The sequence below is a fragment of the Seriola dumerili genome, unplaced genomic scaffold, assembly GCF_002260705.1.
Source record: "Seriola dumerili isolate Sdu_G_001 unplaced genomic scaffold, Sdu_1.0 BDQW01000432.1, whole genome shotgun sequence".
Lineage (NCBI taxonomy): Eukaryota > Metazoa > Chordata > Actinopteri > Carangiformes > Carangidae > Seriola > Seriola dumerili.
Window position 1 is genome coordinate 3806857 of NW_019174687.1, and position 26330 is coordinate 3833186.

The 26330-nt window shown below is 39.7% G+C and overlaps 1 protein-coding gene across 2 annotated transcripts; it reads left to right on the forward strand.

Moving 5' to 3' along the window:
• Positions 1 to 214: 214 nt before the first annotated feature.
• Positions 215 to 25892, forward strand: ranbp9 (RAN binding protein 9). 2 transcript variants are annotated; one of them, XM_022761776.1, is made up of 14 exons: positions 215 to 803; positions 4718 to 4829; positions 6911 to 6963; positions 9841 to 10008; positions 11238 to 11260; positions 14599 to 14783; positions 18327 to 18439; positions 19506 to 19614; positions 20286 to 20440; positions 20968 to 21121; positions 22203 to 22324; positions 22629 to 22783; positions 24305 to 24416; positions 25417 to 25892. In XM_022761776.1, exons 1-14 carry the CDS (start codon positions 587 to 589, stop codon positions 25545 to 25547), a joined length of 1809 nt encoding a protein of 602 aa, XP_022617497.1. In that variant the 5' UTR covers positions 215 to 586; the 3' UTR covers positions 25548 to 25892. The 2 variants fall into 2 exon arrangements, with proteins under 2 accessions (XP_022617497.1, XP_022617498.1); XM_022761777.1 differs by having other exon boundaries at positions 22632 to 22783.
• Positions 25893 to 26330: the final 438 nt, after the last annotated feature.

The following is a 26330-nucleotide window of genomic DNA, read 5'->3' on the forward strand; positions in this document are numbered from 1 at the left end:
GATGAGTCAGTGACTGTGCCTACCTTGTAAGTCTATTGATGAGTTGTTGCCCTGTCTGCTGCACATCCACTGCTCATTCTGTGAATATACTTCACATTCCCATAGGAAGTGAGTGGAGCCGTTGTCAGCCAATCAGATTCGCGTATAACGCTCCGACAACAAACAAAAGATCGAGGCTAGCCGAGCTCCTCAGACTTAGTCGATCCGTCTAGCCTAACGTTAGTTCCTACTTTGCTCCCAGCAACGACTCGCTCCTCTGTCTTCTACCCACCTTCTTCAGATCCTGTGCGGCAGACCATCTTCTTCTAGTGGCTTTGTGTGAGCTAATGTCAACCTGAGCCATTCCAGCGATCGCTTTGCCTGTGCTGGCCAAGCTAAACGCGTTAGCTAGGTTAGCTACTCGGCTAACCAGCTCTGGCTGCCTCTACGACCAGCGAAGCCAGTTAGCTCAGCCTGCTAGCTAGCTAGCTTTGCTAAACCCCCCACCACCACCACCTCCTCCTCCTTAACAAACTTGACACTGACTGACACAAGTGGCTCTGGCTTGTTGCTGACAAGCCATTTCACTAATACTCGTGTCGTAGCCATGTCTGGACAGTCGTCCGGCTGTGGGTTTCTCATGTCGGTTGTTGTCCACGGAGACGCAGCTCTGAACGAGCAGGAAAAGGAGCTCAACCAGCGACTCCGACGGCTCTATCCAGCCGTTAATGAAAACGAGACTCCGCTTCCTCGGTCCTGGAGCCCGAAGGACAAGTTTAGCTACATCGGGCTCTCTCAGAACAATCTCCGCGTACACTATAAAGGTATGACACAAAGACGTATGCTCATTTTAGCACTTTTATTACCCAAGGCTAACGCCTAGGTTGCTAACGTTAGCTTAGCTTGACGGTTAACGGATCAAAGCCAGCTGCCGTTGTGGCTAAAAACAAAGTGGGCTAGGCTAGCAGCTTCATCAACAACAAGGCAGAGGACATCTTGCAACCCGACCAGCTGGCGAGGTGTATCCACAGCCAAAACTGACCTACTAGCTCGTTAGCTTCCCCGTCTATAGCTCTATGAACTGTCACCATGAATACTTTCACGGCGGACCATCTGTCATGCTGTCTTTTGAATTGTAACAATTTACATGTAATCATTGTCAAACAAAGTACTATCTAAAATAATGTATCTGCTGGTAAGGCTCGTTATGAGTCATATAATCATTCCGTTTAGCGTTAGCCAGAATGGATAGGACTAGACAGCCTCTTGGTAGGCTAATGTAGCATTATTAGGTGATTAAATGACAGGAAATACACAGTGTCAAATATCATGATTAGCTTAAGTTACTTTGAAGGATTGACAAGCTTCCACTGAAGTAGTTATTGAGGACAGTATTGGTATAGATAGTTCTGTGTTGCTGAGGGTTAGATATTAAGTGTCTTGTCTGACATTCAGGTTGGACCATTTGCTTAGCAAAGCTATCAAGAGGGTTTTGGTGCAGGCCTACAAGAAAAGGCTAATGTTTAAAAAAAACAAGGTGTAACTGTGCTTCCTGGGTGTGTTCTACTATTCTGAGTCTGACCGGCTCTCAACACACACTCTTCCTTGTTACAGCTAGAATGCTCTGTATTTGTACTGCAAATTCACCTGGATATCTTACAACAGGTATGCATATGTTGAGTAACTTTAGAATTCACATATTGGAACTTTTACATGAACCACCAGCAGGGAGCAAACACAGATCACCACTTTGAAAGTCACTCTTTTTGAATGCTGTATTTCCACAGCAGAGTCAAGCTGAACATTTAAGTCTGACTGTGATTAACTATGTTTTACTATGTCAAATGTCCCAGTACTTTGGCACACTCTGGATGGGATCTAAATCATGGACATATTAGGTTGAAAATGGAGTAAATTAAACATTCAAGATGGATATGTTACCGTTTATAATTAACATAATCAACACTTAAATGCTTTGTCATCTAAAACCCAATTAACACAATCTTCCACCAGTTATTTTGTTACTTAAACTGAATGTCACTCAAGTTCACATATCACAAGTACCAGAGCTGAAATGAGTAATCTGCAACTATTTGGATAATTGATTCATCGCTTGAGGCAATTTCAACAATTCATTGGTTTCAGGTATAGAAATAAAAATATTTGCTTTTTTTGCCTTCTGTAAAAATAATAATAATGATAAACTGAAAAACTTTGATTTAGAAGTGTTGCTTGGACAAAACCAGACATTTTAACATGTCCTTGGTTGCTTTGGGAAATCACAATGAGGATTTCCCACTATTCCCACTTTTTATAAAACAAACAATTAATAAAAAATAACGGAGAAAAATATCAGTTTAATATAGATAATGATGATAGACATAGAGAATAGCCCCAAGAACTGCAGCAATGCAGTGATAGAAAATAGCGTTATTATTATTATTATTATTATTTGCAATTATGTCATATTTGTCAGATGATGATATAATTAACATATTCATCACAACTGTGTCACATCTTTGAACAGCTAAAGCATGTCAGAAGATTTTATCCCCAAAAGTAGAAATAAGCATGAAAATATTAGATTAAACAACACAGTAATGAGCCTACCTTCATATAGTCGAGTAATAAGTCTATTATTATTATTATTATTTGCAATTATGTCATATTTGTCAGATGATGATATAATTAACATATTCATCACAACTGTGTCACATCTTTGAACAGCTAAAGCATGTCAGAAGATTTTATCCCCAAAAGTAGAAATAAGCATGAAAATATTAGATTAAACAACACAGTAATGAGCCTACCTTCATATAGTCGAGTAATAAGTCAAACCAAAATGAATCACCAGCAATTTAGGTTATTAATTATCATTTAATTATTTTAGTGAGCAAAAAGGGTTAGGGTTGGTTTGTGATTGGCAATTTCCCCTATTTTATGGTATTTTATGGATGAAAATGATTGATTCTATGGTTTAAAAAATGAATCTCAACAAATATTAATTAAAATTTGAAAATTATAATATTCTTGCAACCTGACTTTTGAATACAGGCCCTGTTGGTAATATTATGTTTTTCCCATTTTCAGCACAATAATGGTGTATTCCTCAAGCAACCATTTTGTCACAAGAGTAAATGTAAAATGGAGGTGAAAACTTTTATTTAAGTCCATCTACTCAAGGCCATTTTCCAGATTTGAGTGGCTCTTGGGTAATCTTAAGCAATATCGCCCAGATCGCTAGTTAAACCTGCTCCTTGAAACAGACTTCTGGTGAGATGGTCAAGTCTTAACAACTCTTGACAGGTAACCTGCTATAGTTCATACAACCTATGTAATAAGAAATGCCTTGTCCTACAGCTGAACAATTTGAGAAAAATATCTGATTGTGATTTTGTGGTTTTCTTTTATTTTTTGACCAGTGTTTCACTTGAGATTTAAATTGTGATTATTTCTTCTAGATTAAAGTCAAGCCTTTTATTGTGGTCTACATAGCATTAAAAAAGATAAGTTTATATCTAATGTTATCATAAACATTTCTTGTTTCTAAATGAAAACTAATCAGATAAAATAATGCACTCCTTTGTTGTTGAGAGATCTTTTCCAAACCAACTTCTGAATAAACAGCTTGTTTACGACAGTAAAAACTGTCTGTTTAAGCTCTTTAGCTTTAGCTTTTATAGTAAGAAACTTGACATTACTCAGTATTTCCAAGTATAATCATGACATTTAAAACCTTATTAATAATAGCAACCAAGTTGTTTACTTATTGTAATCACTACAAACTGCAACTTAGTAACATCTGACAATGGAAACATTTGATACCCAACTAATGATGCTGTTGACAGCTCTGCATTGTAGCTTCTTGAGCTTATGTTAGCTTAGCAGCACGAGCTGCTTCACAGCCCAGAACCCAGGAGGTTTCAGATTCAGAGCATTTAAGGTGATAATCTTACAACCACTGACCCATCTTGTGCTCAAGCGTATTCATAAAAATTTCATCTAGTAAAACTGCATTATATATTTTGGGATCACAGAGGCAATTTTCCCTCTTATTTTTTTTTTTTAAACTTAAAAGCAAGTCCCTCTCCACATCCCTGGTAACACCTTGTTTCATGTGGAATATCTGTCAGACCCTATATAAATCATTTGCAGAATGTAAATTAGGCAATTATTGTACTCAAAATACTACTAGTGCACATTTACCTGAACAGATATTTGGATAAGCACTTTTGTCTTCAGGCTGTTTTCTTTCTTTTTAGACCACAATTTAGATTGTACAATATTTATGGTATGGATTCTCTGCAGAAGCGCTACTTCTGTTCTGTTCCAACTTGACAGCAACTTTGACATTATCTCCTCAGTCTAGTATTCTTTCACTGTAGGGAAATAACTGGCAGGTATAGTCAGTGTTCATGGGTTAAAACTTTGACATTGAAAACTACTGGAACGGTATGCTCTCTGCTTGTTGAACACATGGTTTGAGCTGGCTTCATCATTGTCAGGATTTTGTGGTTTAATCTCCTCCACAGCCACTTGTGCTGACAATCTACAAACAGTCCTGCACTGTGCTTTGAATGAAAGTGAATCAAAACTGCTGGTCATCATCAGCCTAAGTAGCTGTAGAAATGTTTTGGCTGTCTTCACATTCTGCATCTCTATCCCTTCATGATAATGGAATGATTTATAATAACCACACCCTTTTGTTCTGGTCTCTGTGTTTTACCCTCACCCTAAGGTCATGGCAAAACCCCTAAAGATGCAGCATCTGTACGGGCCACCCACCCCATCCCAGCTGCCTGCGGGGTCTACTACTTTGAGGTGAAGATCATCAGTAAAGGCCGAGATGGGTAAGCACTTATAACAACAAAGCAAAACGTTTCATTTCAACACTTTAGCTACGTTAGCAGCTTGGCTCAAGGGATGGCAGCATCCTGAAGGTTTCTCCAACACTTTGGTCCAAAGTAAAATATTTCAACAGCTGTTTGATCGATTACTCTGAAGTTTGGATGAATCTCAGTGAGTTTTGTAGAGCCACTGACTTTTCATTATCACCAGCAGCGGGTGAACAGTTCACTTATCTAACGATTCAGTTCCAAACTGTGTTCCTGTTTTTTTATCCCCAGTAACATACAATATTTAATTCAGCTGCAGTTTTCATGGTTGAAATAATAAAATTAGCTTAAAATGTTACATGGTAAATGTTAGCATATTAACATGCCATCTATATGCACATTAGCATGCTTACGAACATGCTAATTGCTACACGCTAAGAATGTTAACATGTTTCCTTGTTATATATTCATAAACCAATATTAGGACGTAAGCAGTGAGCTCATAGCACAGTAGAGCTTTACGCCAATGCTAATGAACACTTAGCCAAATCTACAGCTATGCTAACAGCAAAAATGGATGGAGTGTTTAGACGTTACAGTCTTGAGGGGCCACTAACTTTAGATATTGTTTATCCACTAGATGGCCTATAGACTCAACTATCATAACTAATAAGCTGCTCACGTCAGATGATGTACCATTTTACACAAAGTGTACAGTTGGTCAAAGCTTTAAAATACTGGTAACAATTGAAGGTTAAACAACTGACTAATCTAATGTGGATTTATATGCACTGTAGTTCCCAGCACTGCAGCTCTTATTGTAGCTGCTTGTTATTTAAGGCAAAAACTTGCATCAGGATTTTAACCAAGTCAATATGTAGCTATACTTATATGTATTGTAGTTAGTTAGTTTGGTGCAGGTAACTGGGGCAAGGGGGAGAACTAAAGCAGTTTATTTCTTTCTCTTGTAGGAAGCCCTAATTATCTCATCTGTTGGTGGCAGATCAGAAAAGAAATCTAAAGAAAAAATGATGGCTGACAGGAGATAACAGTCCTGCTCTCCTTCTCTTCATACTTTAGATTCTTAGAAGTACATATCTTGTAAAGAAAATTAGATTTTTAGATATTCACATCAGGAAATTGCTTAACACCAAAAGTCTAATGAAGTGAAAGCATGATTAAATCTTCATTAGGCTAGAGGTCAATTTGTAATCTGAAATTGAGTCTTCAATTGTCTAAAGGGCCTCGTCTTACAGTTAAACAGCCAAAAGTCACATGACTTGGTTCTTTTCAACCAATTTATCCTCTTTGACCCCGAGATGTTTGAATACTTTGATGATCCAAAAACTTGTCCACATTTAGTTGGATTTCTGTTGTGTAGTGCCTTTTAGGAAACAGGAATTTAAGCATTATTTGATTCAAAAGTTTAATTGGATATTTCAACATAAACTAGCAGTTTGGGACCAGGGATGGTTCAGTCAGTCTATCAGTCCAATATTTCAAGCCTGAGACAAATGCTTGTATCTCTGCTAAGGGCTGCCACTTAAGATTTTTTTTCATTATCCATTTAATCTGCTGATCATTTTATCAATTAACTGATTATTCAATTGGACGATAAAACATAAGAAAATGATGAAAAATGGCCAACACAATATCCCAGAGCACAAGATGATGTCATTAAATGTCTACTTCTGTCTGACCAACAGTTCAAAACCCCAAAATATTCATTTTAGTATCACATTAGATGAAGAAAAGCAACAAATCCTCACACTTGAGAACCTGGAACCATGAAATATTTGGTATTTTTGCTTGAAAAATAATCAATAATTAAAACTTTTTAAAAATTTTCTTTCAGTCAACTACTATATCAATGGACTAATCATTGCCGCTCTAGCTAGCACAATAACTACAACTATTGTTAGCTTTTGATGAAATTCTGTACAGACATTCGTGAGCCCAAGATGCGTACTGAATATAACAATCTCACAGGCTGTAACCGTGGCTGCAGACAATCAGATATGGGAGATGGTGAGGTATTTAGGATGTTTATCGGGCATGCATGATTTTACATTTTTACTCAACTGTCTGTTTCACAGGTACATGGGCATTGGCCTCTCAGCTCAGGGTGTAAACATGAACAGACTCCCTGGTAAGATGACACTTTGTGTGTATTTGTTTCATGTCAGTGTCTATTGCTGCTGCCTTTGGGTGTGTCTGTCTGCATGTGTCTACTCTATATTACACCAGCAGTCTTTTGCATTTGTGTGGGTGTCATTTTGTCTGTGAACTTGTTTTCCAGTCGAGAATGAGGTTGGCCTTCAATTTACTGGGTGTAGGTGTGACTGTGAATGACAGACCATTAATTTCAATGTGTTATTTGTCAATTGTCTGATTATGCATGTATCTATTCCTATTGTTGGAGAGGCTGAAATACAGGATTTCTACATGTGTGAAAAGCCCAGAGTTGTCAGGGAAATGAATGAATGTGGTAGTTCCATTCAGGGAAGGTGTTCTCTCCCCTACCATGTGCCTATAGGTACGCTATAAAAACAAACAAGCCGAAAGATAATGAATAAAAAAACAACTTGCAGGACACTGAGAGATCACAGACCAATGTCAAACAACATACACCAGTCTTCAGAGGAAAAAAATCACTGTTATATAGTAAATGATCTAGATCTGCACCAAAGTTTTATGGGTTTGTCTCTGGCCCACCCCCTATCCCTCCACCAAGTTCAGTGCAAACAGGTTCAGTTCTTTTTGTGTAATCCTGCTGACAAATAAACAAACCTTTGGAGAAACATCCTCTTTGGAGGTAAAAATTATTTCCACAGATTCAATAAATTTGATGTGTACTGTGAATTTCTGGTGCAGGCAAATGACCGTATGTAAGACTGTGTGGAAGACTTCCTGATGCATTCACCTAAAAGAAAAATTTAATGGCACTCTGTACTCCAGGGAAATGTGCAGAACGAAAAGACAACATGGAAATTTGTAAAATTGAGATGACACGGCAGTTTAAATATTTTGGAAGTATGAAATGTTGTTTTCCCTACGTTTTTTTCTTTAGTTAATATCTCACATCAACGTATGTATTGGATGCAAAAATACAAACAAGTTCAGATGTGGTTACAAAAGGAACTGCTGTAATTTCATTGCATTCACGTATGCAGGAAGTCAGAGTGAGTCTCTAACACACATGCTCTCAACTGGCTCAGCTGGAGAAGAATTGGTGTATGGTCCTAGAAACATGGAAGCTTGATAAAATCTAAAATACTTTTTTTGATCATATGCAAACCCCATCTTTGACTGTGTGTTCTTAATACATCCATGACTACACGTGTTATTTGTAATCTATTTAATAATCTAATTAATATGGTTTAACTTGATTTTCGGGGAAAATGCTTCAACAATTCTCTGCAACATAAACAGATGTAACCAAGGAGGGCACAGTTTTTTAAAACTGGTATCTAGAGTTTCTGCTGCTACTGGTTCTCTTTGCCATGACATGGTGCCATCAACACAGTGCTGGAAGTCATCAGCTCAGCTCTGTCCGCTGGGGTTATCAGGCCAAACAGGAGCCCCGGCACCCCTTCACCAATCTGAGAACTGGACCCACCCAAGAGCTCCAGACTCTCCTTACAAAGATAACAAGAGGCCCTGGGCAGACTGCAGAGTCCCAGCTGATGGATAGATGCTAATGAAAATTCACTAATTGTGAGGAACCGATGCCAGACTGCTACAGAGTTGAGTGCTTTCTTCCAGTGATGAATGTGGCAACAGCAGGATTAATTCTGCAGCTCAGCAGTAACTCACAGGATCCTGCCACTTGGTTTGTAACATTAAAACAGGCAAGAGGCCGTCCATGCTGCAGCAGAGGCTGCTGCTTCCTCCCCTCTCCCTCTGAAACTAGGATCAGACAAACGCTCAACACACACACACACACACACACACAAAAAGTTTAATTCTCTTGAACTTTTACAGAACTTGTATTTAGGAGCTTTTTAATTTTAACACATTTTTGTTCATCAGTTAAAATCATTGGATTTTTTTCTGTTTTTATGCTCGTCACAACTGATATTTACTCATGTTAAGTAAAGAGTAGAGAAACAAAACTGATCTGCAGTCTGGTAGGTGACGGAGTCAACAGCCAAAGAAAGAAATGAAGGTCAAAATGCTAAAAATCTCCAAATTCTGGGCTCGTATCCAGCTTTGTGGCGAAGCTGAATGAGCTGTGTCGTTGTGCAGCCACAGTGAAAACAACATGCTGTCCCAGAGACTGAAAAGCGTGATTTCTGAAGTGTCATGTTGCAGTTTCAGTTTCCGTAGAGTGCTCATCAGCAGTCAGTCATGTATCCTTCTTCACTGTCCTTGAGCAAGGCATTGAACCCCAGCAGGCTCATTTTAAGGTTTTGTGGGTGAGAGTGTGCGAACAGTTCAGCTTGACAACCCTCACACAAACGGGTATTTACTGAAGCTTTGGAATAATGAGACTAAACTTCTACTTTCTGGACTGGCTAAGTTTCTAAAAAGCATAGCATGAATTTCTGACTCGGTTTGTTTACACTGTTGTAAATATTTCCCCACAAAACCACAGACGCACAAATTGTGGTTAAAACAGGATTTCTGGAATTTGATTACTTAGTTTCCAGTATAACACTCCGTCGTCTTTGTCAGTGCGTGGTTGATATTTTTCTTAGGGAGATGGTGCAGATTAGTTGAAACTCTACATTAGCATTTTGTCAAATCATACATTTACATTTTAATTACTTTTGCAGTAGACTTGGTTACAGCACTGAGGTCATCCTCACATTTCGTTTCATAGGTTTAGCTCTTATGCATCATGTTTGCAGGGGACAAATTGTGTCAATGTTGCTGCCGTTGCGTCCTGTATTTGACTTCAGTGTGTCATCCCTAATTTCTTTGCGAGGCCTCTGTGTTGTTTCAATGTCATGTCAGATTCAACCATCTTTTCGCTGCCTGCATAGCACTCATATTTGAACACTTTTGCATTCACATCCTTCAGGTTGGGATAAGCACTCATATGGTTACCACGGAGACGACGGCCACTCCTTTTGCTCGTCCGGCACTGGGCAACCCTACGGACCCACGTTTACAACAGGCGACGTGATTGGCTGCTGCGTTAACCTCATCAACAACACCTGCTTCTACACAAAGAATGGCCACAGCCTAGGTATGGAGCTCAGAAACCATTTTTACCTGATATTCTATTGTATAGGTCTGTATATGTTACCTGTGGGAAAGTATTGTCGGTACACAATTATAATGATTTGGTATTTACTACTAGTATTTGCTACTATGGACACATGAGGCCATCAGAACCTATGTAAACAGGAAAAACCCGATGTACACGGCGCACTTCCTGCTGGTTTATGTCTTACTTATTTCCTGAGTGTAAATACTGCACAACTGATTCAATCAGCCAGTAGCAAGCAAGACAGTGTGCAGGAGTTAGGTTCTTTTTATTTTCATGCCTCCGCGCCGGAGACAGCGTCCCATTCTCATTGACATGATATCTCAGCAACGCCTAGAAGGAACTTCTTCAAATTTGGCACAAACATTCACTTGGACTCAAGGATGAACTGATTAGATTTTGGTGGTCAAAGGTCAAGGTCACGGTCTTCACAAAACGTGATTTTTGCCTTGTGAATGCAATATCTCCAGAACTCCTCAAGGGAATCACTTCTAGTTTTGTGCAAATGTTCATTGGACCAAAGGATGAATTGATTAGACTTTGATAGCTAAATGAAATGTCATGGTTAGCGTGGCCTCACAAAACACTTTTTAGCCATTACTCAAGACCTCACACAAATTGGTTAATATTTCAAATGATTCTGGATAAACAGGGATGTAACCTGAAACTAGTCCACTAGATTGGCGCAGACAGACAACCACGAGGTGGTAATTCTAGTTTATTACATCATTAATTTTTTTGTACAAAAAGGGTGACTAAATGTGTACCCCACTATAAGCAACAAATTAAGTGCAATTTCCTGCCAAAAATTCAGGGACCCTCACGCTCTCATGAAAACAATGTCGACAGGAAATCGGAGAATTTATTTATGCTCGACATTAACATAGCTACTGTAAAACCTACATTTACACAGAGCTAGTTACTGATCACACCCCTCCCTTCCATACTAAACTCACCTCACCCACCCCTTTTTTTTTTTTCTGTACTGTACAAATTCTGCCACAGCAATACTGGGATACATGCCTGGGTAAAGTGTTTTCAATGTCTTTCTTATTTACATGAAATTAAAAAAACAGTTTTCTGCAGAAAGATGATGGTAACCAGATTAGCTCAGTACATGTAAACACAGTGACTGTGGCCTACTGGTGTGTGCAGATGTAGAAAAGACTGTTCTCCTTCATGCTGACACTTTCCTTCTTCCTTTGCAGGTATTGCCTTCACAGACCTACCAGTAAGTACCCACATTCAGTTCACTTCTGTGTTGTAATGAAATCTTTTCAGTTTCCATAATTAATCAGGGCTGTAGGATGCGGGGCTATTTATAGAAATGCTTCATGTCCTTCAGAATGTCCACTGTAGTCAAAATGTTTACACTGCAAAATGGATCGGAGGCTGGAAAATTTGTGAGCTTCAGATGCGGATCAGAGATTTGGTGGTTCCCTGGAAAAAAAGAGGGCACAGTGGGAGAAACAAGTTTGGGCAGATTTTGCCTGAAATTAACATTGTCAAGTACTACAATATCTTAAATCACATAATAATACTAATCTGCTTGTATGTAAAAGGGGTCGCTCATCATGACAAACCCACACTCTTACAGGGAGCTTTATAACATCTTTCAGCTCATTGTTTTGGTTTCACGGTTTTGATTTACTCTTGTGTCTTCCATTGCCTTGTTTTCAGCTGTAGCAAACAGCTTTTTCTGGCAGAAAATGTCTGATAAACGCACTCCAAACTATCGGTCCAGCAGAAAACAGCAGCCAGACAAAGTTAGAGATTAGCTGGTGAACGTGATGGAGCATTTAGCAGCTAAAGAGCTAGATAATTTTCTCAGGCCTTTAAAAGATAAAACGGAGATAATAGTCATCAGCTTGTCAGAAACATGACTCCTAATGCTTATGTTGCTTTATGTCTGCTGGACGAGTGTTACGCAACTGCTAACGAGTTTACCAAATCATCTTAACCAAAGGCAATGTCAGAGTCTGGTTTACAGCTGGTTTCTGCTGCCACTTAGTAGCCAAAAAATAAGTTACTGAACGTTTAAATACTAGTTGAATAAAACGTTTTGAATCCTGTTTAGGACATCACTTGTGCTGCATTGTGTTGTTGTGGCTCATCATCAGGCGAGTCTCACCCCCATCAGCTCCCATGCTTCATTATGTAAACGGCTCCCACAAAAAATGGACATTGATTCTAATGGGATTCATGCATGTATTAACTGCATCGAAATGTGAGGGACACCCTTTTGTTTCTTGTGGTTTTTCCCCCCTTCTTGCTTGGTTGCAAATGAGAACGAGGCCGGCTGTTTTCAAGGGAGAAGAAAATAAGAGTCTTAGCCGCAACAATAATCCATTGAGCAGCAATACAGGCTTGGCTGTGAGCCAGACATTCATGTTCATCCAGAGTTGTGCTCTGAAGTGCGTCACCTCGGCACAGCTGACCTTTGTGGTTATTGGACCATGACAAAGGCAACTTTTAAGAGACACTCACACCTTTGTACTACTATTCTTAAAGGGACAAATTTCTTCCCCAACCAATTGAAACCAGTTCATTAACCCTTTGACTCAGTCCTATCTCTTTTTGAAGACTTGTCCTAACTCCAAACTTACCCTGCTACGTCATATAATCAGCTTTTGTTGTAACCACATTGTGAAACAGTAGGATTTAAAACTTTTGGTGATGCTTTCAGGGCACTTGTACCAGTCTACGAACAATCTGTCAAACACACAGTCGTCATGGTGGATGCCTCTTGTCAGTCATCTCCTTCTCATCACAGCTGTTGTAAGGGACTTAAAATAAAAAGAGGAAACAGCTGTTCTCCAAATCAAGAAATTGACATGTACTTCACCTTTTGGCAGGGACATGCAACATGCCAACAACTAGCACGGAGAACCCTTAAACAAGTCGCATCTCCAGCAAAAGGAACTATTTACTCCTGTTTGAGTAATGTTACACTACAGTGGCCATGTGCTTTACAAAATGACTGAGCCTTTTGTAAACTTGAAACTATATATTTGTCAGCCGTTTTTTTTTTTTTTTTTAAAGATTTACAACTTCAGTAGGAACCAGTGGCAGTTGGGAAGTCAGAAACTACTGAGAGACAGACTAACGCATTAGCTGGGTTTCCATTGCAGTTTTGTGCCAAATAAAAAGTTTGTTTTTTCATGTTTTTTTTTTTGTTTTTTTTGTTTTTTTTTTAAGAAAAGTCAGCAAAAAACAATTGCAAATGGTCTGTGTTTCCACATCCTCCATTGATTAGATATACTAATATGCTATGTGAATGAAGCTGGATTTTTTTTCCTCTCGCAATATCATTCCAATTAAACATGACGATGTCATTGATGTGGTGACTTGGTGTGACCAACGTTAACACAACTTTTGTGTTTATTTAAAATTCCTCACTGACAAAGATGCAATGACACATTCCTCTTCTTACCACACTGGGACCTGCTGCTTCTGCCTCTCCCTCAGCTGTCTCATTTCCTGTGCCAGCAGCTTCAGTGACCACCGACAGGAATTGAGAACTGACTTATCCGTTCACTATCCACCGTGTCTGCGTCTTCTAACATGTCTCCCTTATTCCCTCTTTCTCTCTTTCTATTTTTCTTTGCGTATTAGCAGAACAAAACAGTACAGGGGAGCGAGAGGAGAATAGTTATTCGATCGTGAATGGTGTCATTCTGATGGATTAAAAAAAATACAAATAAAATGTCAAAATGAGTCAGCGGATATACTTGGGTGGCCGTTAATGTACCTGGACTGCCCGCCCAAGTAAAGTACAGTTCGTAATTAGAAATTATTTGAAATTAGAAATTATGAACTGTTCATAATTTGCGCATTAAGCAGGTTAATGGAAACACACCTAGTGTTGGTTTTCGTCATTTTATGGGATTTGTTGACAATAACAGGATAATGGCGTAATGTCAGCTTTGTTCTTTAAACGGCATATTCTCTGCATTAATTAGCACTGAGCTGCTGAAGGTTGAGAGACGAATTAAAACTACCCTTTCCTTGCTAAATATTGGTTTAGCTGTAGCATGTGTGCTGTGTCAGCTTTGCTAACCAGACCGGAGATCCCACTGTAGCTTTTGTGATGCAGTATTGATCCATGAAAGAAACATTTATCTGGTGGTGTGGAGGTTGTAGTGATTTGGGGTTCCATAAACCCGTAGACTGAGAACAGAGAAGGACAGAAAGTGATTCAGAGTCAGGAATCTCAGCACCTTGCAATATAATCACTGAGTCACTGGTTCTGATGAACAAATCAGTACATCTATCAGCCTGATAGATGCATTACAGTCAATCTGTGCAATAAAAATCTTACTTACTGTCCCTTTTAATGAGTTTGGACCCCGTCTCCCCTGTGAAAAGATCGCCTGTCAGGCTGCAACCACTGTTTTATTATATAATCTCTGTTGGCTTGTAAAATTTTTAAGAGTTAATTGTAGATAAAAGCTTATTTCCTGAGAAGTTTGGGTTTTCCTGTTTTTCCTCTCACTGTTTCCTGTTTTGATTTATTGTTCACATTACATTCCCAAACCCTTTTCCTCTATCTCTCTCTCTCTGCCGCAGCCCAACTTGTACCCGACCGTGGGCCTTCAGACTCCAGGGGAAGTAGTGGACGCAAACTTCGGCCAGCACCCCTTTGTGTTTGACATTGAGGACTACATGCGAGAGTGGAGGACAAAGATCCAGGCCCAGATCGACCGCTTCCCCATCGGAGAACGCGAGGGCGAGTGGCAGTCTATGATCCAGAAGTAAGAGGATTGGGAAACTGAATTATTCCTCTGTAATTCTTCACAATGCACATTCATCATGGAATAATGGAGTTTAGATTTGAATACAAGCAATTTAGGCAACTGATTTTGATTTTGGAAACTGCATTTTAGTTTCATTCATTTGATGGTTACTTTTAGTCTAGTTTTAGTCAAGAAGAACTGAACACATTTTAGTCCAGTTTTCTCTGTGGAATTTTAAGGTGATTTCATACACAACCTGTTTGGTGCAATTACAAAAAACTGTGGCGTGTTTGCTCAGTTAATGCGGACAGAGTAGGCTTGAAACGGAGGATCTTGGTCCGTTTCCATGTGGACTCTGGTGCAGTTCATTTGTAGTGTAAAAACAATGGACAAAGCACAGGACTCTTTGAGACTAGATATGTGAATTTTTTTAGCTTGATTTCAAAAATTAAATTACTATTAAATCAATTTGCTGACTTTAAACTGTTCATGAAGCGATCTTATAATAGCCAAGTGCATATTTATGTGAATCATTAGTAACCATGGTAATGGGTAACCATGCAGGGATTTTCCCTGATCAGTCAAAAGAAGTTAAAACTGCTGTTTGTATCCTCAGAAGCATTTATGTGCAGACTGACCTGCTTTCAGTCAGTGATGATGCAGAATGACAATCACCAAAACTGTCCAGTCAGTGAGTTACCTGTGAGTCTGTGTGACTTCAGGTTTACTCCTCTTGGGTTTTTGTAAACAGTCAGTGTAAACCCGAACCAGACCATAACCAGAGTCTCAGACTGTTGTTTTCTAAACAGTTTCTTTAATGTGTACAGTTACCATGGTTAACTGTATGTGCTAAGCCGCTAACCCAGTCTGTCCATACCAGACTGTTACAGTTCACACACAGTGTCCATGTAACTCTGTTCTGCAGTAATACAACAGACTCACCCTCCTCAGTAAATTCAGCTTTCATTGCAAACTCTTTAGTCATTCCTGCTGAAATAAACAGGAGAAAGTAATGTTAATGTTGCATCCACATTTTCAGCGCTTGATAATGTTAACATTAGCTTATTTTTTACTGGCAGAGAGATAACTGCACTCACATGGAGCATGCTGCTTGTTAGTGCAACCAGTCAAGCAGCTCAATGAACTGACGATGAGATATTTTTGGGCAGCGGAGGATAAACTTCACAAATCACACAAATCACAAATCAGAAGCATACAGTATGTGATTCCACGGCATGCTTTCTACTGAGTGAAACTTAAAACAGTGTTCAGTTCCGTTTGTTTGGCACATTATTTTTTAGTTTTTATTTACTGATGAAAATTGTTGTTGTACACTTCGTCACTGTTTTTGTTTTCAGTGTTCAAGTTTTACTCTTTTTGGAAATTATCTCAGAATGCTTAATCTAAAATAAATTGAACATTAATTAAATTCAGCAGTTAGGGTGCACCAAGTTTTGCATTAAGTGTATGTCAAGTCAGGTCAGCTCTTATTTTTGCTTCATTATCAGGTCATATATTAGTTCAAACTGAACACTGAGACAAGTGGAAGTATTGGATTATATTATTATATTATTCTGTAGGTGACAGGAAATTACTACTGACAAAATGAGGATCAAGGCCCAGAGGGACCACTTCCCCATCAGAGAGCAGGAGCCATGATCCTGAAGTAAAAGCTGTGGGACTCAGTTTCTCTTCATGCCATGCCCTGATGGGATTAGCACTCTGTTGCTATGATTACTTGTCCAGAATGGATTTAATCTCCATTTGATGGGGATTGGGGTTGATGAGGGTGGGGTGTGTTGGTCTGGAGTGGAGTGGAGTGGAGTGGAGTCATTGCCTTTAGCCGGAAAAGTCGCTTCACGGCCTGGAATTGAAAACAGGAAGTTTTTAAGATCAGGTCAGATTGGTGGATGGGAAGTGTTATTGTCTTCCTACAGAAACAGTAACTTGATGATTTCACCGCTGCCAGCAGTTCATCCCCTCTCATCTGCCCGTTAAGAACTCAAACACTCCTGCACACACATAAAACAGTTAGTCGGTTTTCTTACACACACACACTTAAAGGATAGTTCCTGTTCCCTACAACTTACTTTCATGGATTTGGTGATGATTTGTATTTGTAATTGTAATAATAATGTTGTACTCACAGATTTAAATCCTAACACTAAAGAGAAGTCAAACGAGTCAAGAAATGCGACCAGTCCGATGATCAAACAAACTGGGAATCGGCCAACAGTTGAGCCATGCACATAAAACAAAGGCCTCCCTACATAATTATTACCCAAACTGTCCATTGTGAAGCACAGTTTACAAACTGACTTCCTGCTTCAACTTTGACCATCTGTACTTACAGTAGTTGTGTGCACACAGTTTGCCCATGCAGTAAAGGATTACTGACGTTTCACATGCACTCATTTTTAGTTTTATCTCAAACTTAAGTGGTTTAGATGATCTGGATAAACGGTTAGCTTGTTTACGTCCTGTCCGATCCTCTCACCGCTCGTGTTTCCAGAATAACTTGGTGAGTACTATGTTATAACTGAACAAGAAAACTACAAAAACAAGACCATTGCAGTGTTTTAGGCTAAAGCCTGGTTAGATATTGTTTCTGCTTGTTTCAGTCGGACTCAAATCACCTCATCATATTGAATGTTTGATTTGCAGTTTTTCTAGTTTAGTTGTGAATGGAAGTAAACTAGAAAAAAAAAACCCATTTTAGCTCAAGTCTCCACAAGAAATTTACAAGTGGACATTTCTTTGAATAACATTACTTCATCAGTGTGTAATAAGCATGTCCCAACAGAAGGACAGGCCCCATATACAGTAGTTATCTAGATACTAATGTAACACAGAAACTAAAACTCATCAGCTTTATCTGCATTGTCAGGAAACAGTGTGTGAAACCTTTGAAATGACCTGGTTTTCTGCATTAATTGGTCATAAAATGTGATCTCATCTTCATGTAAGTCACAAATGTAGACAAACACAGTGTCCCTGAGCTAATATCACATAAACAGTTATAATCTTTTGTGTCTTTACTGAACACGCCCATTAAACTTTCACTGTGCCGGTGGAAAAGGTAAGCGAAGCCTGTGATTTAATAACTGGTTGAACCTCCTTTGGAAGCAGTAACCTCAAACCAGCTCTGCTGGTAGCTGCCGATCAGACCCGTACAACATTCAGGAAGAATTAAACTTGAGCTCTAACCCACACCTCAAATCCCGTTTCATTAATTAGACTGCAGGTTTGATAACATCTGACTCCAGTTACCTTTGTTGATGCTGTTAGCTGAGGGGTTCACAAGCTTTTTCTTATCCATTCTGAAAACATCAGTCAACATTCATTTGTGTGTTATCAGTTAAAAATAGATGGTGATTGTTTGTAATTGTTATTTGCATGAAGATGCAACCGTATTTTAGGACGAATTTAGACATAAAAGGAGGTAAATCCAAAGGCTTCACTTACTTTTTCTTGTTGCCGTACGCATGCCTGTGTGATTTCTCCTGTTGCTGTGTTTAATCGGAGCGTTTTGTTTTTCGCTTGTGTTTTTTGTCCTGTCAGAATGGTGGCTTCCTACCTGGTGCACCACAGCTATTGTGCCACGGCTGAAGCCTTTGCCAAATCCACCGACCAGGCCGTACACGAGGAGCTGGCCTCCATCAAAAACCGACAGAGTGAGTCCTGCGTTGGCATGTTTGGTTTTAGGAACTAGGAGTTTTCTCAACATTTAAAATCCGATTCTGAAATTCATGTGCAAGTATGTCTGATGTTCATAGAAGTAAAAGAATGTATGGTCGCCACAAGTTATAGGCAAAACAGGGATTTACTTTTGAAATATTAAAGTAAAAATTAAGTACACCCCGGTGTTTCTGTTAGGATGGAGTTGTAGCATTGGAGGTGCCCGCAACGCATGCCCTGCCGGGAGGTTTCTATGTATCTACAGGCACCAGAGGGGCCCTTGAGCTTTAAGCAGTACATACAGTACATTTGTGCACAGTAATGAACAGGGGAAATGTCTGTCTAGCTTATGTATGATGTATCTCAAGGTGAGGAAAATACACTTTTATCGAACATAATAAAACTACAACCTCTACAACAATTATTGATGTTTATCAAACAAAAATATTGAATAACTATTCATTCTTAACTGTCCCTTTTTTCCAGAATGAACTTGCATCATCACACTGTTGTATTATCAAACACTAAAGTGTTAAATGTAACTATGTTTTCAATGATAAAATATTCCCAACATTTCCATCAAGGCAATTCTTTCCGAATAATATGTCAGGTTATTAATATGTGTTTAATTAGGACACAGCTTATTTCTTTCTTCTTGCACCATCTTTGGTGTAAAGGTCAGTGACACTATGGGCAGATGCTTGGTGACAGTGTAAATTGTCACCAAAATAGAAACGGATGATGAAGAAAATCTTTACAAATGTGATCTTTCATTATGAAGTGACCAATTCTATAAAATGCTTAATTAAAATTTTTATTTACACTAAACTGAAATGAAATCCCCACTATTTAAGCCCTCATCGTAACTGCAGTGTTACTGGGCTATTTTTGTAGCAATGTTCATATAGCAATGAGTCAGAAAATGGACACTTTGAATCTTATATTTTTTATTTATTTTTTATATTAACAAAACATAAGGAAGGTGTCAAACAAACAACATCGTCACTGAGAAGCATGGCGGCCATATTATATCATGTGAACATGTTCACTGTTGGTTTGCAGAGATCCAGAAGCTGGTGTTGTCAGGTAGAATGGGCGAGGCCATCGAGACCACCCAGCAACTCTACCCCAACCTCCTGGAGAGGAACCCAGACCTTCTCTTCATGCTCAAGTAAGACCAAGCCTGCATTTAGATGTTTCTTTTCTTTTTTAGATGTTGATTGATTCAACAAAATCGCACATTGGGTGATTGGAAGATTCTTACTTGTTGCTTTTGTTGCTAACAGCTGTTTGTCCAACCTCTGGTGGAACCCTTTATTGAGCCTGATAAATGTTGCGTAGTATTTAATGAAGATGATATTAAAGACAATAATTATTGTTGAAGGTGTAGTTTTTCATTTTAAAGTCAGAATAGATGGAGAACGTCCAAATGTGATTTGTATGTTGTTTATTGTTTTAGATGAAAGAAGATGAAGTTTTACTACGGGACATGTTTTGGAAAATGTTGATGACTTATTTAAATCACTAATGGAAGGACCTTATCATTCTCATTTAGTGATTTGTTGTTGTGTTGTTTTCCCCTCCATTATGTCATACTTTCTATTCCATTATTTCATCTTCTGTTCTCTTTTTCTCTTGTTCAACCCTCTCCTTCTCTTTCTTTTCTTCCCTTTTGTTGTTCTCTCCATCTTTGCTTGTTTCTGTGTACTCGTTTTCATCCAATCTTTGCTTCATTTTGTCTGTATATCTTCACTCTTTGCTTTCCCTCCTTTCCTGTCTTCTTTCTGCCTTTTAATCTTTCCTTGCTTGATTATGGCTTCTGTTTTTTTCCTCCCTCCTCAGGGTGAGACAGTTCATAGAGATGGTGAATGGGACAGACAGTGAGGTGAGGTGTCTGGGAGGTCGCAGCCCAAAGTCTCAGGACATTTACCCCGGCTCCCCCCGGCCCTTCAGCAGCCCCAGCCACAAAGCCAGCAGCTCCCAGCCCTACCTCACAGGTACAGTCCAGCTGCTACGTCGTCTCCAATTTACATCCAGTGATAATGACAATTAGCTTTTTACGGCTTCAGTTTCTGTTCTGAAAAATATGCTGATTATAGTCACATGAAAACACATACAAACACCAACAGTATCTGGATCGACAGTTCTGCAAGCAAAAAGGCAATGTTAATGTTACTGTGTGCAAGTTGAAAACTCATACTGTGAGTGACTTTATGAAGCTGTAACATAAATGTACAGTAGACACTGTTGGTAGGTCTGTTGTTAGCTTACAGCTAACATCTTTACAGCCTGTATATTGACACAAACAGTCCAGTGATCAAACTCATTTGAGGATGCTTCACTTTCTGGCTGAACACACCTCCACTGACACAGAGCTGCCTCTAAAAGCAATTATTACCTTGTTGAACCACAAATGTTAAAGAAAATCATCTATCATTTATTGGTTAGAGGACTCATCAGTGTTTGCACAGCCATGTCTATCACGTAACACACTTGTAAGATTTCTATCTCTCGTTGTTTTTAGGGTTTGACAGCAACTGCTGTAATGGTGTGACGTCTAATAAGAGCCACAGCTCCTCTCCTCACAGTCACAAGCCCTGCCCCCCAGGCTCTGGCTCCACCCTCCCAGCATCTGACATCAGCATCAATGGGAGCCGCAGTCAACAGCCCATAACCAGGTACCGAGGAAAACCTCGCTAACACAAACTGCATTTAATTTCATTTGCTTATAAAGCTGAATTTATGCTCCTGTGTCAAGGTGTCTGGTTGTCTAAGTAGATGACTAAATTAACTTTTCTTCACTTGCTTTCTGGTAAAGAGCAGTGACTGGAGTGAACAGTAGGAATGCATTAGAAAGGGTAGATAATAAAACACATAAAAACTGTGGGACCAACCTGCCGCCGAGCTCTCAGCCTAACAGACTAACAGAAACTGAACTTAAATACTTCAGGGATGAAGTTAATTTTGTTAAATTTCTGTTTCCTCCCTCCTCATCCTCTCTCACTCTTGTCTTTTATGGCCTCTTCCATTGACGGGCTCATATTAAATAAACCGCGCCTGCTTGACATTCAGTAACCAATCTGTAGGATAAATAATTATGTGGCTGTCACAGAAACACAAAGAGAGAATCATAAATCCACAAAGCTAAAACATCTAGTGTGTATTCAATTATTCTTCATCTTTATTTCTCTGCCATTGTAAAGTAAATATTCAGATTTAGATCTAAGCTCCACTCCTGTCTAAGATAAAATAAAAAAACAGCAGCTGAACTCCAGTGGTTTATTGACTCCACCTTGTCGCAGGGATGTAGAAGTGTGAACTCCAGGGTGTGTTAGTACACTGTGACCTCACTGTTGAGTGTGGGTGTGGTTACAGATGCAACAGAGCTCACCCATCAGTGATGCTGGGTTTAACACCTACACAAGACTTGTTCTTGCCCAGATAATGTGGTATCCCTTAAACCAGGGAACTCATGTATGTGTCATTTAGTCACATTCATTACACCAGTCACATTAAAATCAGAAAAGTGAACCTCTTTTACAAAACACTCTTCACACAGGATGTTAGTAATTTTTTAAATAGTGTCAGCTGTTCTCAAGAAATAGAGTGTGAGGTTGTGAGCTCCAACATGTTAGTTGCCAGCAAGTATTTCACATCAGATGATTCTCAGCGCTTTTATTTTCAGAGATATTATGTGGCTGAAGAGTAAATCCTTCCTGTGAACTGTCACACACGCTGAGTTTGTGTTTTTTTCCTCAGTAACGATGTGGATATGGAGGTCGACCACTTCACCAACGGAGTGACAGAATCGTCCTCGAATGGTTTCCTCAACGGCAGCTCTAAACACACCGCTGAGCCCGACGACTGTGACGCAGACATGGGTGGGTAGTGTGTGTGTGTGTGTGTGTGTGTGTGTGGAGGTGTAAGTGACTTTTATCAGCATAGCAACAAACCCCTGGTAGCTTTGACTTTCCTCTGTAAGAACAAGACAGTATCATTCTCTCTGTGTAAAAGTGACTTTGGACCACTTTGTGAGGCTTATTTTACGCTTGCTTTCATTGTAAGTCTCTTTATTATCACTCCAGCTAAATACCTGTACTGTAAATGCACCATCATATTCAGCCTACATTGTATTTAAAAAAAAAAAAAATGCCTGTTTTGCCTGTCGACCTGGCTGTGGCTCAGCAGAGGTGGAGTCTGCTCAGTCCAAGAGGCAGCTGTGTGGCGGGAGCCAGGCGGCCATCGAGAGAATGATCCATTTCGGCAGGGAGCTCCAGAGCATGAGCGAACACCTCCGCCGCGAGTGTGGCAAGAACTCTGCTAACAAGAAGATGCTCAAGGTAACACAGCGGTCGCTAAGCATATTTGACCCATGCTGCGTAAACATGTTTAACTGTACTGTTTTTTCTCCTGTAGATAAAGACTCTGTACCTCTGTTTGTGTTAAACAAGCAAAACCTTATTTATATAGCACATTCCAGTGTGCTGCTCAAAGCATGAGTTATCAAGGAAGTTGCAACAACAAAAACTGTGTGGAGAGTGTAAAGATAAAACATCACATACAAAAAATAAAACATAACACGTTTGAAGTAAAAACCCATTAAGAAAATGAAATAATTAAGACAGACAACTGATCGATTAAAAAAAGGTGTGTAAATTAAAACTAGGAAAATAGGAATGAAATGTAATTAATAAAATAATAAATAGTCCAATAAAAATTTGTAAAGAAATCCAACAGCATTTATCAGGCCTTTACTATTTACTTTACTTAGTTTTTTTTTTTTTTTTTTTTTTTTTGGTTTTTTTTTTTTTTTTTTTTTTTTTTTTTTTTTTTTTAGGTATTTTTTGTTTGTTTGTTTGTTTGTTTGTTTGTTTTTTACAAAGATAAGTTAACTACAAAAATATGAGCAACATATTAGCATTATATTCAGTCATTTTGTATCATAGCCAGTCCCAGCCATAACACTGAGCCCAAATGATTCTCGTTCTGAACACAATTCACTTGTAGGAACCTGAGCTGAGGTTTGGAACAAATGATTGTTAAATGACGTTTTCAGCAGCAATTACAGAAAGAAAATGAGTTTAAACCTAAAGTCATTAAGTCCAATAACATAGGCAGTAACTGCATTATGAAAACTTGACCTGCTAGGGGGCAGAAGAAAACCATTAACAGGCTGATGTGTTCTCTAGGGTTGTCGAAAAGCATTTTGGGAAACCTATTGTTAGTGGTATTAGTACTGCTGGAGTTAATTGTAGTATGTATTTAGGATTGTATCTTCTATATAGCGAGGGGATTTTCAAGAGCTAGAATAAAAAATGAAAACCGAGGCAGAAGAAGCTGAGATATCTGACATCCGTCAATCGGGTTAAAACAAAAACAGAAACCATATCCTACATTTCCCATAAACAGCAGCATCTTTTTGCCTTAAGAAGGGCCACTTCTTACAATCTCCACATCCCCAGATTTTAACCACCAGGCTCAGTTGCCAAGCAACCAGGGAGTTACTGGTCCCGCCCATGAAATGGTTTGGTACATAACTCACCACAAAAAAGCGAATTGTTATTTTCACACTTCGGTATTTGAATGAATTGAACAAAAAAGATATAATCTCTTAATCAGTGAGAGCTCAAGGTGCTGGTCAGAGGACTTTGTTACCTTTGCAAACACGGAGAAACATCTGGTCTGGCTCTGTTCAGTCTTTGAAAAAAGGTGAGCTTTAAGAGTGAAAGGCTTTAAGAAGAACTCCACATCATTGATGGACTGATGATGCACCATAGTGTAAGAACACGTGTGGAGGAGGAAATGAAGCAGTGTGCTGTGGTGTGATCAGTATCTGCTGCTGTCACTGTCTCCTGCTGCAGGATGCATTCAGCCTGCTGGCCTACTCAGACCCCTGGAACAGCCCAGTCGGCTACCAGCTGGACGCCATTCAGAGAGAGCCCGTCTGCTCCACTCTCAACAGTGCAATATTAGGTAGGTCAGCTGTGCACGTTGCCTGTCTTTAATATGTTTAAATTTGATGACATGAGGCAGTAGTAAAGTTACCTTGAACATATAAGATCATCAGAGAGAAGAAATGATAGAAGCTTGGATTTTTATAAGTGGCTTTGACTCTAGATTTGTATTCAATAAAATACGGTCAAACCGCAAACCTAGGCGTGTCCATGGGTAAGTGAGTTTCAAATTGACTTTTTACAAGTAGGCATGTGCAGGACAGAGGACTGTATACAGAGAGAGTAGTAGCAGCTGAGTGGCTGGATGAAAGAAGAGGTGATTACACAAAACAATGCTTTCTCATTAGGGATGCCCTGGTTGATCGGTTGCCTGTCATTATTGGCCAGTTTTCATCAAAAATACATGGTGGGTAAATGGCAATTAATGCTCCTAGTCACAGATCATCTCAAAACCGATCACCTGTGGTTAATACTCTGGTATCTGCGGCTGAGAGAAGCACTGTGTGCTGTGTAGTGTAGTCCCGCCTCCCTCCTTGTTCACTGCCACAGCATGCGACAGGCCACCAAAACATGTCGGCCGTGTGGACCTTTTAGTTTTCATAATGCAACTGAGTTAATGTTCTGAGACATTTTGCCTTTTATTTGTTAGACTATTTGCACTGTTTAGTCTATTGAATAGGCTTAATCTTTTTTTTCAGTCTGTTAATAATTGTGTTAATTCACATGATTTAAGACATGTAATTAATGAATTATTACATTGTGTATTTCAGTTGTCCTAACTGTAGAATACTTGTAGCATTGCTCCTTGGGAGTTTTTTGTTCTGCTCTGTTGAACACAGCATGTTGTTGACTGAGTAAGATGATCCCAGACCAGCCACTACACCAGCTGCTATAACCAAACTCAAATTGTTTTAAAATAATGTCATCCAAAGTTTCGCCTTCCCATCAAGCACCGGAAAGTTGAAGCGTACTGCCACCTCCTCACCCCTGACATTATTGTTCCTCTTCTTCCTCTCCAGAGACTCACAACCTGCCTAAGCAGCCCCCCCTGGCCCAGGCCGTAGGTCAGGCCGCCCAGTGCCTTGCCATCATGGCACGGACTGGCAGTGGCTCCTGCGCCTTCGCCTCTGTGGACGATTACTTGCACTAGCCCAGTGCACACACACTCTCACACACACACACACACACACATATACACACACACTGACTCTGAGGACCTGTCCAGACAATTCTCCCTCCACCTCCTCCATCAGTGTAGTCATATTAGCTGAGGAGGCGCTCCTCTGCACGATAACAAGTAGTAGAACGTGAACCATCTCACTCGCTTCTTGTTCTGCTTTTACCAGCACAAACACCACGAGGACCAGGAGATGTTTCTGGGCAGATCTTTAGAGTGCCAACACACACCACTTACATTTAAAACACAGGCAAACACACACACACCACCACCTCCCTTTCCATCATAAATATGAAATCACGCCTCCACCTTGGTTGGCCTCCCTGACCCCCCCCCCCCCCCCCCTCCAGCCCTCCAGCCGCTCCATAGGCTGCATCAACATCATTCTGACTGACAGTGGGGACGGCAGCCAAGAGTAGCCAACTTGAAAATACTCGGGAGAGCCAAACTCACGTGGACTCGGCACAGATACCCCGCCCCCGTATACCTGGGGGCATTAAAACCAGGGCAGACAGAACTGGCAAATATCCCTGGTCAAACATGAATGGAAAAATAAGGAAGAAACAACAACAACAACAACAAAAAAGAAGAGACGAGTGACCGCATGGCGACCACCTTTAACGTGTGTCCCCTGTTAAACTCTGGCTCTACCAGGGTAAACGCCACACCATGTAACACATCTGCAAAAAGCGACACACAGAAGGCGGCTGATGCTGAAAACAGGATTCAAAAAGGCCACCTCCAGAGAGGCTTTGC